Source organism: Eschrichtius robustus, chromosome 13, assembly GCF_028021215.1.
Source record: "Eschrichtius robustus isolate mEscRob2 chromosome 13, mEscRob2.pri, whole genome shotgun sequence".
Lineage (NCBI taxonomy): Eukaryota > Metazoa > Chordata > Mammalia > Artiodactyla > Eschrichtiidae > Eschrichtius > Eschrichtius robustus.
In genome coordinates, this window is record NC_090836.1 from 68,646,941 (window position 1) to 68,663,853 (window position 16,913).

General features: G+C 33.6%; 1 protein-coding gene across 2 annotated transcripts in view; it reads right to left on the reverse strand.

Moving 5' to 3' along the window:
• The window catches only part of PPFIA2 (PTPRF interacting protein alpha 2), a 470,795-nt gene that overhangs the window by 166,386 nt on the left and 287,496 nt on the right, over positions 1-16,913 (reverse strand). For both annotated transcript variants that reach the window (XM_068559618.1, XM_068559619.1), the window contains exons 5-6: positions 7,103-7,267; positions 1,012-1,086 (exon numbers count right to left, since the gene is read on the reverse strand). In XM_068559618.1, coding sequence (XP_068415719.1) covers positions 1,012-1,086; positions 7,103-7,267 — 240 coding nt within the window. The remainder of the gene's footprint in view (positions 1-1,011; positions 1,087-7,102; positions 7,268-16,913) is intronic.

Consider the following 16,913-nt stretch of genomic DNA (forward strand, 5'->3'; position numbering starts at 1 on the left):
AGGGTGATAACTCCAAAACCATCTGTGAGAATGGGAAATTCATTTCTGAAGTTTAAATTGTTGAACCTAGGACAAACAAAAGCCTATAGAAGCTCATTTAATTGGCCTAGCTTATTTTAAAAAACTAGGGAGTTTGTAACAGACAAGATTTTTAGCATGGTTGAAAATGTGTATTTGTTTATGTGTGAAATGTAAATGTAAATATTACTTCGTTAAGAATCTCTTGGTAAGACTTATAATTAATGACACTGGCCTCCCACTTCCTTAATTCTTTAAACGTAGGAAGTTATTACTAAAGAGTTTTAGTAATAATAATACCCCCATTTGCATTCCTGGAATAAACTTCTGAAAAAAGGTAGCCTTGTAAATTATCTGAGAGAGGGAGAGAGAGACAGAGGCAGACAGACAGAGTGAGATGGGGCTATTTTAGTGCCCTATATACATTTAATTTGAAATCTATTTATCTATCACCTATTCACCTATCTGTATCTTATCTAATAACCCAAGTTCATTTGTAGACAAATAACCAAAGAAGTAAAATCTTCTAAGGAAAAAACAACTCTTTAAATCCCATGGATGATTATAAAATATTTCCTTAGAGTCATGAACGAGAGCAAAAGAGTGGATCCAATGATGCCACTAAACATGGGCACAATGCTTCATTTGTAACATTTTCTAAATTTAACAGATATTTGACATGTTTTCCAGTTTTGGAGCTGTGTTTTACTTCTCAAAAGGCCCGGCATTCTGACTGCAGTCCTTCTAAATCCCCACCTCACTAGCTCTCATATCACTAGCCCATGATAATTCTCCTTTCATCTCTTAGTGACAGATCTGAATCACCAGAAATCAGAAAGCATGACTCTGGCAACCAGTTTTAACAGGCCTTGTTCAGTGGCATATACCAAATATTTATTTTTTGTGACAGTTTTAATAAAGGTGACGTGAAACACAAGGGGTATAAGGTTAGCGATATTGCACCTCAAAAGAGGAGAAAGTTTGGTATGTTACCTCCTGATTAGCAGCAGCTAGTTCTTCTTCCAGTGCAGAGACTCTTTCTAAAGAAACCCTCAGTCGCTCCCTTACCTAGAAGAAAAACCAAAATATGTGCAGTAATGTACATCCCATACATATTAAACTGTGCTGAATCCATTAACATTATCAGAGACAGTTACATTTGAAAAAGTATTAAGGTATATATAGCCTTAAGTGCTCAGGAACACTATGACTACATTGTCACCTCATAGTATGACTGTATTAAGGGATTTTCTTGTAAGCAAGTCCTTCTAGTGTTTCGTGACAGAGTTTACAATGGGGTTGAAGATCAACCCCTATTGTTCTGCATTCTGATTCATAGTAAGAGGAGGCAAAGTTCAAAAGTTTATTATGAATTCATCTGAAAAACAGTCACTGATTAAGCATAAGATATAGGCAAAAAACTTTCTACTTCTTTAAAATAATAACTATGTTTTCCTTTGACATTTAGTACAAAATAATGTGTCTAAAAGCAAAGGATTCTTAGAACCTGAAAAATGTTGTCCACTGCTCATGAAATTAATTTTGTATTAGTTAGAGGTCTAAATTGTTATTGAGGGATTGGAAAGTATATATCTACTCCGGAATTCCTAAATACTTTTCAGATACCAAAGGTTAAACCATTATATTTTATAGAACCAAAGACTGCACATTTAGTTTGAAAGTAATGATTTCCAAATGTTTCATACACAAATGAAACTCAGAGAAGTGTTTCTTTGAGCCTTGCTTTCTTAGAACTTCTAAAATTGTTTTAGTTATTATATGTTCAGATCTATAGATATGCTGCATATTAAATTTGTCAAAAGTAGAAAAGTTCAGAGAAAGAAATTTGGCTAAACTAAAATAAATGACTACAGCAGTTTAATTTTCCTTAAAAAAAATCAACAAAATTTATAGCTTCAATTCAATATGGAATTCATGGTGAGTTTTAGATTATTTATGAATTAACATTGATTTTCCATGGGAATATAACAGTGTGCATTTTAATTATAGAAATAAATGATTTAAATGAACATTCATTTTAGTAATTTATTAATGGTATATTTTAATTAATGGTCTTTTTCTTTTTTTAGTAAGATTTAACTGGGAATATAAGTTAAATACACAAAATATCCAAAAACCTAGATACATAGTAATTTTAAAGTTGAAGTTACAAAATTATTTTCTAGTTAGCAAACAAACAAAAAACAAGTGATAGCCTATGAATCTAGAATCTAATTAGAAATTTTTAAAAATCTCAATTATTTTAGTAATGTATAATGATAACTGAAATATATTCAGGTGACTGGGTGCACTTAACTCCTGAAATACATCTTGAATAAGAAAGAATTAATGTCTGACTGGAATTTTAATATTAATTATACTTAGTTATGTTCAAATTCTCTGAAAATTAGTAATACATACATAAATGGACATTTGATATCAAAGATAATCACAGAAGATCCTTCATGATATTTAAGTACGCCAGATGGGCTGCCAGGTACCAGTGCTGTTAGACAAATATCCAATTGTTCATAAAAATGCATAAAACTAATGCTGATTCATAAATGAACAAGAGCTTCTTAGAAGGAAATCTTTAATGATTTGACTTGGGGAATACTTTTTTCATGAGTGCTTGGATGCAAACAAAGTAAACATCCCAAAGGCATGAAAATGAGGAGGATTGCTGATATGTGGAATGCAGATATCAACAAATATCTTAGTAGGTGTCCTTGTTATTTAATAGGGATGATTGTAAAGTTTATGTCCACTTCCTAAAATAGCAGCTATAAAATATAGGTATTCTGATAAAAATCTAAGAATCCTAGTTGATGAGAACAGCAATATGAAACAGTCTAAATATAAATTAATCTCAACGTATGCAACATAATCAGATCACATTTAGACTGCAGTAAAGAGGTTAAGGCACTATATTTAAAGACATACTGATGCATTGGGATGTTCCTAAAAGAGTCATGCAAGCCACATAAGGAGCAGTTGAAACCAGGCTATACTGCGGGTTAAATGTCTTCCTTTCTTTGTTAAACTGAAAATCACAGAAACTGTTCCGAACTGTTTAAATTTACCACAAGTTAAGCATGTATATTCTTATTATATTGAGCCTTCGAGCAGTAAAAATTATCAAGCTTTTCAAACAATATGAAAAATCACCCCTCAATAAATTTATAACAGCATTTGCAACTTGAAATTAGATTATACACAAAGTAATGAACCTAAAACTCTCTTCACAAGAAAATAAAACAATTGCTGAATATATTTTGAATTCATTTTATAAATGTAAAAACTGATGTTACAAATATTAATATATTTATGATATGAATGCTTTATTCACATTTATATGAGAATGAAGTATTCTCTTTGTATTTATTTCTTGGGTAAGACTCAAATGAATGAAACATATTTGCTTCATCTTGCACTAATCTCTGCTAAACTTGGTAAAGGAAAAACAATGGGAGGATCCAAAGGAGTAAACTTTCTAGAGTATAAAGAAATCTAACATTTTATCTTGTCTACATAACTGGAACTCCACTGGTAAGAAAAAATAGTATTTCTGACAAGGCTTGTAGCTTTTTGCACTTCTCTGAGCACAGCACCAGCAGAATGCCATAATATCCTTATTTTTCTTCTTGAATTTGGTGTTCTTTTGAAGTTATCTAGACGTGAAAAAACTATAGTTTTAATTTTTTCCTAAATATAAGTATACAGTTCATGGTCTTGGCTATATACTTTACTTTTTCTAGTTTTTTTGCTATTTAATTACATTCAGTTAATCTATTGTCCACATAGTCTTTAAGATACAGTGATTGCTTATTTATAGAGCTATAGTATAACCTCCCAAATATATTTATGTACATCTAGAATTTTTGATTTCTAATTTCATCTGTTACATTTATTTTCTTCATAGTGGTATGAAACAATAATTAAAGAGAAAAAAATTTTCCCCAATAAAAGATGTTTCAAGAGAAATGTTATCCCTGAGGATTAAAATAAGTCCCTAAGAATGACGAGTATGCTGCAGGATAAAGAGGGACTTGGGTGGAAGAGCATACATTTCAAATTTAAATTAAGGTATGGCAGGGGTTTATTTTGGAATTATCAATCCTGCAACAGAAAGCATCGTGAGGGAATCTTAGACCAGACATTCAAATCCAGTTTTGGCACTGTGATATTAGATCACAGGATGTGGAGTGTATGTAACATGTGTTTTGGTTACATTTCCCATGCATACCCAGTATATCTTTTAAAAAAATACTCAGTGATATCTGAGTGATTGAAAAACACATGTATACTTCTCATTTCCTCCAGCCCACAGAATTGGTAAACATGTTGGAGACTTATGTCAAAATCACTGCTGGTCTTAGATAATTGTGTAAATTCTACCCTACAACTCAGTGGATATGTAAATAAGGACATCAATAATGAAGACTGCCAGTCATTGTAACTGTACACAGCTATGCTCAATCTTTTGTATTTTATTTATCTCTTCCTGTGTTCTAAACCTTCTGTGGTAAAGTTGGTAGTTTCTTGTCCTCGATATGATTAATTGCATCTTCTTCTGATGTTCCATATATGTTTTAACATAATATCCATAGCACTTAAAATAGAATATTGTAATTACTTGTTCATATGTCTGTCTCCTTACCTCTCCTGATCTACACAAGAAGCTGTGAGCTATTCTTAGGGGAATTGTTTATGAAGGTGCTTAGGCACATATTAACCCCTTAATAACTAAATGAAATGCTAATTTAAATAAGCATGTGAATCAACAGTGATACCAATATCTTCACTTAGTTTGAAATTTTTGTCAAATGCTGAAATTTATCATTAACAATAACATTCATTAACATTTACTGAGCATTTGCCATATGCTAAGTACTGGCTAGGAGCTTTGCATGTCAGACAATGCTATTAGGTAGGTATTATTATTCTCTTCATTCAAGAGAAGAGAAAACAGACTAAGAGAAATTAAGGTACTTGTCCAGGTCTGTCTAACTCCAAAGCCCAAGCTCATAATATTTTTCCTTCAGGCTGTTAGGTATTACTTAGTTGATAATCAGTTCTGTTGCCCTGAACTCACCAATGTCCAGGGCACATTTGGTGAGTTACTAAACCCTATTACAATTCCTAGGGTCACAGTATGAAATACTTCATTTAGTTATGCTAAGTTCACTGAACATCTATATACTAAATTACTTTTAGATCCTAAATTGTACTACAGCCATTTTCTTCTTAAATGTACTCACACCCATTAGATTATTTGTCCTAAATGCTGTTTATTGCCTTCTATTCATTTTTTCATAAAAGCATCCCTCACCTAAGTGAGCACATCTAGGGAACATCTCAAATCACTCATTCTCAAGTCCCTCATTCAAGTCATTCAAAACTGTTAAATTTTCTCTGAACAGGCCATGCTCTTTTCAAAGCTCTGGGTTAGTTCACATATTGATCATATTGATTAGAGTATGTTTACTTCTCTGCTTAAAAAATCCTTACACATTCTAATACCCAGACCAAATGTCACCCCCTCTGTGAAGATATTCTTGACTTTCTCATCACTTCCTCAGGAAAAATTAGTCACAACTTTTCCTGTGACTCCATATCACATCATATATATCTCTTCTTACCACTCCCTCTTATTGACATGTGAACTCCAGCACTATGAACTCCTCATTTGTAAAGAAAATGTCTTACTTATCTTTGTGTGCTAAATATATGCCAAGGAGTCTGACACATAATAGATATTCTATAAATGTAAAGTCTTGCAAATTCTTAATAATGCAGTTTTGTAATAAGAAATGAAATATAATATGAAAGTAAACATTACATATATTAAATTATTATTTGATATTTGATATTAGTTGATATTATATTCATCAGGGATTTTTATATAATATCCATTTCTGTTTTACTCAAAATTATTCATAAACTAGTTGCCTCTCATACTAAAATTAAAAATGAGATACAATTTCTTCTTAATAATCTAGAAGACAGAATTATAGATATGCTATGCACACACTCCACATAAATCCCCTGCTCTAAGAACATCTGAAAGACTGATGATAAAAATATATATGTATATAAATATTAAATAGAGCAAAAGTGTCTGTATGCTCAAAATCTATATATAACTGAGTAATAATCCCTAGTTTGGATTTTAATGCTCAGAACTTGTTAGATACTTTACAATGAAGTGCCCCAATTCTCACTGTACAAAATCCTAAAGCCTTATTAATTTTAAAAAATTCATTCTTTGAAATTTTACAGAATTGAAATGATGTCATAAGCCTTACTAATATCCAAAGAATATTATCATCATATTGGCTTATTAATGTCCATAGAGCTTATTTGAGTAACAGCTAAGAGAAACTTACAGTTACTTTAAAAAAGACCTAAAGCAGATATTTCTACTAATACCTTATGCTGTTACCCGCAGAAACTCTTAAAAATGTGTGTTCAGAACTAAGATATTAGAAACCCCCAAAATAAAATTGTATGCTTCTAATATGAATCTCTAAAGGTTAAAGTATTTCCAATTTACACTTCAAGATATGTTTTATTGTCAGCTAATAGTCTCCTATGTTGGCAGCTATAGCCACGCACTTCAGAGGGGGCAGGGAGGATAGAGACTGTGGGGTGGGGAGAGAATGAGAGAGAGAGAGGGAGAAACGGAAAGGTTAAATGACAATATTAAATTTCAAATGGCCATCTGGACTAGGACTCTAATGTGCCATAATAGAAGTCTTGATAAACCACAGATTCAGACGTATTAAAAAAAAGAAAATGGTTATGAATATTACCAATATACATGCAATAGTCAGGGTGCGTTTTTTTTTTTTAGTGATTTTTCCTGTAGTTCAAACGTGTTCCTCTAAACTGACTGACTTCAGCAGTCAGTAAGAGTCATGGATGAAGACAATGAACTTGATGCTGATGACAAAAGCACAGTTAAACTTGAAATCTTTTGTCAATACTATACCTTTTCTTCCAGTAGTTTTTTTTTTAATTTCAGCTTTATTGAAGTATAGTTGACATATAAAATTATAACAATCCTTTCACAATACTATACCTTTTCATCCAAGGCCTTGTGGTGCTCAAATAAAGATTTCAGCGCCTTGAGAACCTCAACTTCGCTGGACACTCCCGAGGGGGACTGGGCTTGTCGCTTCACCACCGTCATTCTTAGTGACCTTTCATGTCGTGACACAAGGCACTCCAAATGCTCCAGTAACAGCTATTGGGTTTAACAGAAAATGTAATTATCTTATGGATACAAGTCACTAATACATACAGATGATTTCCATTTTAGTAGATTTCAGATTTATATAGTATCTAATGATAACCTCAGACTATACTACAGATAGCATCAATGAAGCACAAACCTGAGTTCATAAACCAGGGTTCATAAAATATATTAAAAGTAAATTGCATTTCTATCACATAACAATTTACTGAATTTAAAATATAATGTGAATTATATGCATTCTTTTAGAAGATTTAATAATTTCAATTTAAATTGAGGAGAGCTAGAACACACCATAATACGATCCAATAGGATAATGACTGAAGAACATTGAACAAAGCATGATGATTTTGTTAGAGAATAGAATTGAAAGTCAAAATTAATTTCACTTATATCTGATCATTTAAATTTTTTAAATTGAAGGAAATGAGTATAATCATCATGTTGCTTTAAATGTGATTATAGTGATAATCATATGTTGTTATAGTAATTATAGTGGTAACACTAATGATTTTATTCACAATTAAATTCTTAGATTACATAATAGAAAAATATATGCAGCCAACTGGAATATAGTAACTGAGACCAGCAATAGTCATTTTGAGAAAAGAGGTTAAAGGACATAATTTTTAAACTGTTTACTCTGGAACCTACATTCACCAGTCAGTGTCTGGTGCCATGATAGAGACTAGGGGAAAGTCCAGTGAATAATGTTTCATTCTGGTTCCAGACTCCATGCTCTAACTTTTCCCAGATAAATTTTGCTTTTAAATGGTCTGTGAATTGGAGTTTCACCTTCATTTTATTTTATAAGTCAGTTCTGCAACTAAAAGCAAAGATATATGAAAAGAAAATAAAAAACTGTTATCAGTTATTAAACTTTTACTAGTGAAGAATAATATATGACTAGTAAGGAGGAGAGATTTTCAGAAGGCTAGTGAAAAGCATAGGCTAACAAATGATGTCTAGGCAAAATAAGCAGGAGTTACTGAAACAATATAGGAAAAAGCAGATATAAGATACTGAGGTGGAAAGAAGAAAAGAAAAACTATTTTCTTTCAAGATTTTTCCTAAAGCTTATACTGTAATGAAAATTTTTGTTTTTAACAATGCTACTTTTAATTTCAGTGTCACATATTAGTATCACATTTCTTAGTTCTTAATAAGTTAATTTTGCTATATTCACTGTCACTAATTATGGTTCAATGTGTCAGAAAATTTTGCCTGTTATTAACACAAAAACCCCCACACATACCTGAGATCCTAAAGGTATATAGATCAGTCAGCCGGAGTCATATGTAAGCATCAAAATAATACTAAAAGTTCTTCAATATGAAGATGATACAGTTAATATTTTCAAAGAGCTTTTCTTTTATTTACCAATCTCTGATTATATTCATGGTATTCTACTCTCTTGAATTCTATAGATGCATGTGTGCATTGGTTAAATCCAAGCTGTTTCACATAGGTTATAGAGATTTGCCTATTTCTCCAACTTTATCTGCTGTTAGTCTTTCTCTGGCAAACTCTGCTCTAACCATGCCAGCCTACTTTCAGTTCCTCAGTCTTCCAAGCCTTTACACGTGCTGTACCCTCCGCCTGAAATACTGTCCTTTGGCTCCTTAGTTGGTCAGCTCTTTCTCACCTTTAAGTCTCAGTTTAAATATCACCCTCTCAATAAAGCATTTGCCCACTACTCTAGGTAAAGCATTTGTAGGTCTCTCTCTTCCAAGTCTTCATAACTCTCCATTTCATTCTCTTGCTTCATTTCTTCATATAATGTGTGTAATTTCTTAAAAATTGTTTTACTAAATTTCATTCTATTTCCTCATTGAAATATAAGTTCCATGAAGTTAGGCACCATGTCTGTCTTGATCTTCTCTGTATTTGAGTATTGGCTCAGTTCCTGGCATCTATGCATATGTAAAAATATTTATTGAATGAATAGAAAAAAATGATAAATTAGGTAAATTTTCCAGTGTACATTCTGGCCTATATCAAAGCTAAATCTGCAGCCATGGTTAACTGGCATTATTTCCTAAAAGCTTAAGCTAATTAACATGGTATATATATATATATATATGTATGTATGTATGTTTTAGGTAGATGATATACTTACAAAGAAACAAGACATAATACAAGAAAACTGGTTTCTCTAACTGTAAATTAGAGATGTCTTCATCTATACAGTAATTTAATAACTATTTGAGCTTCTAATATTGCATGGGAGTAGGTAGGATACAAAATTGTATAAGATATAATCTGTACCCTCTAGGCAAGAAACACAATATGAGTATTATATTGAAGCTATAAAGGACATCTGTTATTGGAGATTATCTAAATCTTTCAATCACACTCTTTACATTTGGCAAATTTCCCACAATGTTAATCCCACCTTCTCAACATAGAGTGCAAAAAACTACAATTCTCAGCGTTCGGTGCCACAGAGGTTCTGTTAATTACACACATGTAAGAAATGAGTGGTATAACTAAGTTATAAACCATATAAATAAGTTGGTGAAGGTATCTAGTTTGCTCAGTGGGAGGTGGAATCATGATTTTGCACAGAAAAGGAGAAAAAAATCTGTTTACCAGCTTTGCAGTGAAGTTCTAAAATTTTTTCCTGAAAGGTTAGGCTACAGACTGTTTTGGGTAAGAATTTCTTAATTTCTGTTAAAAATCATTGTCTACTTAAACTAGCTAGAGAGTGAATTCTGTTATATGCAACTAAGAATGCTATGACAGTACATCAGGTCATACTGACTGCTACCTTTCATTTTAATAGTCATCTGCCATACCCTGGTCATTGTTCCTTGAATGTCTTAGCAACTAGATTATTGTCATTTTTTCAGTGTTACCCCAGTTGTAATTCTTGGTGATTTTTATAACTCATTTAAACGATTTCTCCAGCATATTGGCATCTAAATTTCTAGACTTTGTGTACTCCAATGGTCTCAATTTCCCCCCTATTTCAGTAACTCACAATTATGGTTTCACAATAGACTCTACTGTTATCAATAAATGCAACTAATTTCAGTTTTTATTATACAACTCACAAATCATTAGTTTAGTTCAGTTATTTAAATGCTCAAACTCTAAAAATACTTGCACCTTCCATCTCTTTATCGTAGGAATTTATTACTACTTCTCACCGTACTCTTGCCTTCACTTTCTTCTTACCCATCTTAAAATTTATAGTTCAGTCTTTAAAATCAATCTTTTCCATGTTCCTACAACTTCCAGAATCTAACCACTTGCCACTACATCCACTTGCCACCTGGGCCCAATACCCATTATCTCCCACAAATTATTATAGTAGCTTCTTAACTGGTCCTCCTGCTTTCATTCTTCCATCAGGTTATTCTCAAAACACTATTTAAGTTAAAATGGAAGCCAGGTCATTCATACCTCTGCTCAAATCCTCAAGGTCTTCTCATCTGGCTCAAGTAAAAGCCAAAGTCCTTAAAAGTACCAAAGGGATCTCAATTCTCTGAACTCATCTCCTATTCTTCTTGCTCACTCCAGTCTAGCTGATTTGGTTTCCTTGTAGCTTTGTTTTGTTTTGTTTTTTAATATTATCAGATATCCATGCTATTACATCAGGGCCTTTGTGCTTGCTGTTTTTTTCTGCCTAAAACATTCTCTTTCAGACATATGCATGACCATCTCATTACACTGTCTCTTTCATGGTTTTCGTCAAATCTCACCTTTCAACAAGGCTTTCCCTAGTCACCCTCTGCACGAAATATCTCCTTTCCAGTTTGTTTTTCCCCCTTGGCATTTGTCTATATCTAATTCACTATTTACTTTATACGTTTATCTTGTTTAAGTCTGTCTCCCAAAAAATAATGTAAGGCCCATGAGGAAATGAAGCGTTTTTATTTACTTTTTTCCTATTTTGTCCATTGCTGTATCTCTCAGTGCCTAGAAGATTGGCATAGTAGATGCTCATAAATTTTTGGTTGAATGAATAAATGAACCCTGATTAAAACAGTAGTTTTTAACAGCTATGGCTATAAGTAACAACTCTTCAGACAAATGGGAATATGGGATATCTGACCCAGACAGATTTGACAAAGTAATAATTAGATTAACGTCAAAAAAGGGGCATTGTCTTCCATGGTTCATGGATAGCTACTGAAATTACCACCTGAGTTATCCTGAAATGGGGTGTCTCTGAAAGTAAGGCTTTGATGGACTGAGTCATATGTACAAAAGACCATTTTGAAGGGCAGGAAGAATATAAGGACAGTGAGGTGAGCTGGATGCTTTGAGCTGCACTGAGGAGTTTAAAGAAAGAAAATGAGAAGCATAAGGTTTTAAATTTTAGGTCAAGGCTCAGAGAACTCAATAGTTGCTATGGCTGCTCATAACAGCCTCTTACTGAGGTCCCAAGACATAACAGAAAAAAGATAAAGAGCCTGATCTAGGAGAGGTCACTGAATTACAATGTGTGATGAATTCAGAGCCTTACCAGGTGTCTTATTTGGAAATGTTGGCACTACTATGAAAATAAAAAGGTACCACCAAGAATTAGAAAAAGGAAATTTAGAAAGTTTCAGATGAATCTGATTTACCTTATCCACCAAATTCCAATGGGTTGCTCTGCTTCACTGATAAGCGTCATCTTATTTGTCTTGATGACCATGTATGACTCAGTCATTAAGTAGTTGCCTGGCAAAACATAGCCTATGTTCTCTCCTCTTGAATCTGGTTGGGCCTGTGACTGTTTTGATCAACCTGTGTTGTATGGTGACGGTGACAATTTGTGACTTTTGAGTCTAGGTCCTAAGAGGCAATGCAGTTTCCAACTAGTTCGCTGGAGTACTTGTTCTTAGGTCCCAGGGCCACCACACAAAAACTCGCTACTCTGAGACCACTGTGCCACAGAGGTCATATGGAGGTTCTCAGATATAAAGTCCCAGTTAAATCTGTCTGTCCTTCAGTCACTCCAGCCCAGGTGCTAGACACAAGAGCAAAGAAGTTATCTCACAAGTAGATCTTTCAGCCTCCAGATATTTGAGTCACCACCTGAAAATCATATGCTAAAGCTGGTCCATACTATCTTGTGAGAGAGGATCATTTTCAGAAATCTTGTGAGCTGGTAGTTAAGCACAGTTATTGTTAAAGCTTAAATTATGTAAGCTTATAATTAAATAAAATGTTTTTAAAAGATAGTAAACGCTCAAAATATATCACTTCCTAATTATCTTACTATATTATACTATTACTCATGCCCATAGGGTTGTTTACTTCAATGGTATTTTTTTTTTTTCAATGGTATTTGATAGTAGAAATACTATATAATGGTTCACTACTGTGCATCTTTTCCCAACTCTGCATTTAGTGACAACATGTTGGAAGTTTGAAAACAGCCACAGTGGGAGTATTTACACCACAGAAATTAACAAACACTATATATCAGTGCTTTTTGCTTTTTCTGATAAAAATAAATCAGCTACCGGTCACTAGCCATCAAGTCATCCCAGCTGAGAGCCCAAACCTTATGGAGCAGAGAAGGGCTGTCACCACTGTGCCCTTTCTGAATCCCTGACCCACAGAACTGTGTGTATAGTAAAATATTGTTTGTGCCATTAAATTTGGGGGTAGTTTATTATAAAGCAATAGATAATCAGAAAATCTTCCCTAAAGGGACCTGTGACCATGTAGCATGGTAACAGCTAAGGAAAACAGAATACAAAACTGTTTTGGGTATTAGCTCTAAGCTAGGACTATATCTTTGGTACCCACTGGTATAAACGCGTTCAATAATCTGGTGGACAAGATGATTCATCCTGTGGATATTGACTCATTTCTTTGGCCACCACAGCATTTGCTCAATGGGCAGAAAATAGTGACCATGGTTTCAGGGATAGAAGTTATTCATTGACCTGACAAAATGGGCTTCTCATCATTAAAGTTGATAGGGTTACCACCCCAGCTGAATAGCCAAGTTACTTGCTGTAGCCATCAACCTTGAAGCCCTGACATGGTGCAATATACCTAGAAACAAACTACTCATCTTGAATCAAGCAGATTACATCAAATCCCTTCCATCAGGGAGGCGGCTGTCTTTTGCTACTGTAATAAAAACTTTTTCTGGATATGGATTTGCCTTTTCTAGTGGCTCTGCCTCTACCAGCAACACCATCTTATTAGATTTTTGCTTAATATCCTGTTATCATACACAATATTACTTCTGCCCAAAAAAACTCATCTTACAGTGAAAGGGCTAATGCAATTGACTGATGCTCCCAGCCCTGGCTTCACCATGCTCTCACATCGTTCAGAAGCAGATGATCCTAAAGAATGGTTAAGTGACCCAAGGAAGAATCTATTTTAATTTAAATTGAGAGATAACACATTGCTAGGTTGGGATGCTATCATCCTGCAATTAGTATACACTCAGAATTAGTGATAGAAGTAAGGTTCAGTTTCTCTCAGTTTCAGACCCGATATATATGGGTATAGACCCAGGTCCAGGAATCAAGTTTAGAATTGGAATTTATACTTGCCAATAGGACTTTGTAACCAGTTGGAGAAAACAGGATCTTTCTATTTTTATTGTATCATACACATAGTATATATTATTTTCCCATTTTCTTGTTATATTTTTACCATTTTACTCTATTTTATATTGGTTATGTTGATTCTGATGAACATTTAAAGCAGTCGATAGGTTACAGAATATTAAGATAAGATTGTGATTTAATGAGAGCAAGACTGTACACACTGAAGAACCCCATACACGAAGCTGGATGCAGTTAACTAGACGTTACGAACCTTCTTTTTTGATAAAGGGTGATTTTATTTTTGTTTAAGAAGTCTATTTGTATTGTTGGGTAGATACATATCAGTATTGCTATTTAGAATTTTAATATGAAAAAAGGGTATGATAAAATCTGGGTGGTAGTGCAGACGGCCATTCAGGTTTCCCCAAATCTTTTGAATATACCCTCCATGTTTGATAGGTCCCCACATTCTGAATGCCATCTTCCCACAGTAGGATTCAAGGAACACTTCTCAGGCATGTTTACCACCACGTGGCAGACATGTGACTTACGAGCTGGCCAACCAGAGCTCCCTGCACAGGACAGATTCTGAGGGGATCCAGATGAGGAAACATTCTGGGCATGGGACATCCATTTTGCTGGCACAGGTATTAGCAGACGCTGCATGTTTCTGGGACTTGGGGTGTAAAATAAACTTACAAAGCTAAGAAACATGGTCCTAGAAATTGTGCCTGGAAGTTCAGTTTAGAGATTTCTTATATGCTTTAATTAATGCCTTCTTGATTAAAATAGCAAACTGTGTTGTTTTGTGCAATTAGGAACTCTCATCCGTATAACAATACAACCAATTGTGTTTTTATTCATATAAAACAGACTCCTTAAGGGCTTAAAAATTTATTCTGAATACTCCTCGATGCCTAGGAAAATATTCTATATAATATATGCTTAGTACTTGTTGAATTGAAGTAATAATGAATGTACATTATGTATCTTGGAGAATGTGGCCAAAAATGTTCTAACCTAGCATGTTTCTATAGCTTTAAACTTCAAATGAAAATACAAATAAAAAGGAACTTACCTAAGATGCCACTAACAGTCTACTACTTTGTACACCTTTGCTGGGAGCCAAACTTTAGTCTAATGTTTCATAAATCTTGCAGAAGGCACTCTCTTTGGTACACTCAAAGGACTGCAGGGACTATGTGAGTGGCCATTCATCTATGTTGGAATTCACTTTAAATGACCACAGCCTACATATGTATACACACAAACATATCATATCGTATATGCATATACACATACTGCCTCACTGGGGATTTTTAAGCTAAATTTCTAAAACTATAAATATTTCCATTAGATCTGAATTCAACATAACCTTGTGTGCAATTATTTTCAATCACATATGGTTTTCAAGTAGAAATGCATTCTGCCCTGTAAATTAATTTGGCCTCTGTAATATGGTCACATAACACAATACTAACATCTGAAAATGAAAACCTTCAAATTGATTGCTTTCATGATCAGTCCACTCAGCATCCTTTACTCTCAAGTATGGTTTAGATACCCTATGTGTCTTCTAATGTACGTGTTTGAGTCCCACATTGAAATAGCTGTTGGGAGGGTATATGTCCTATCTTATTCACTCTTGTATCAGTCATATCTTGTTGTAGCACTTTCATAAGTATGTATACATGAATCCATACATGCACACACATATCTTCACCTGCTTTCAACTACTAGGGTCTTCCCTTCTCAATTGGATTGTACGTTCTACTCATCGAGGAAATAAGTTTGGACGGAATTGGTTAACTTGTATAAACAGGTTTGTCAAGAATGGGAAGCTTTTCTTTATTAATGGCAGGTGTCTGATTGTATTTGAACATTTACTTAACATAATTATTTTGGCTCAAAACAAAAAGGCATAGTAAGGAATGTTTCAAATTCAGTCTTTAATTTGAACTAAAGATAACTGTTCTTTTTTTAGTTTATAACCTATGAGATGAAATTACAGTGTAATTATTACAGTGTAATTATTCTTGAAACCCTAACTTCTCTTTCAAAGTCATACAATAGTTGCATTCTGAAACATTGTTAATAATATAAACCATCCTTTGAGATCTTCAGGCACAAAAACAGTTGAAACAACAAAACAACAATGAAACAACAACAAAACTTTTCTACTCTGATATTAAGAAATAATAACTATATTAATATTTCTAGTTTTCCTTTACTTTTTCATTAATTCAGATAATTCTGCCAAAACATAAGTTTTAGCAGTCAATTTGAGGATGTTGAAATAATGGCAGGAATGCTGTTTTCTGTAAGTATAACTTGCCTAGGTATGGTCAGAGAAGTTTTAGGAATAACAAAATTTGTTTCATCATTTTTTCTACATTTTTGGTAGTATGGAAACATTAAACAATAAAACTTGATTGAATGTTTCTGTAAATACCCACTACAATTTATGAAGTTTTAATTTTTGTATTATCATGGATAACATTAGGATGATTTTATTTGGATGTTCTCAATTTAGCAGGGCATTATGGAGGAAGAAAGAAGGTGGTCTGATTTTCAGCCCTGGGTATTTTTGGGGTGGTGGGGGAGGGTGAGAGGTGGTTATGTAACTTAAGAAGCTGTTATATAATCAATATTTTACACAAGGAAGGTTTCATAAATCTATTTTCCTTGACATAATCAACAACAAAAATCCTCCACATCATTGCTTTAGGAAAGGTAGAAAAATGTTTTCCAGCTTGATTCATGTTTTCAAAGTAGTTATGATTCATGTTTAAAAATCAATGGCTTCAGTTTCTATTACCCTAATGGAACTTAATATTTGTACTTCTCTCCCTTTGATTCCTGAATGGGTATTTCAAGTACAGCTTGCTTTGCTTTCTTTGTTACCCAAAATTCCTTTGCAGATGCAATAACGATAGGTAGTTCCAAGCTTCATGGGGTGTAATGTGATGAAAATTGTGAGGATGCTGTTGCCAAACCTCCCAGTCTCTGGAATTAGTCACAATCAAGAAGGCATAACACACTCCATACTACAGTGGTCTACTCTTAGGCAATGTTTCCCCTAAACTGTAGTAAATCTTTGAGTTTCTTCATGGATCTAACTTGAG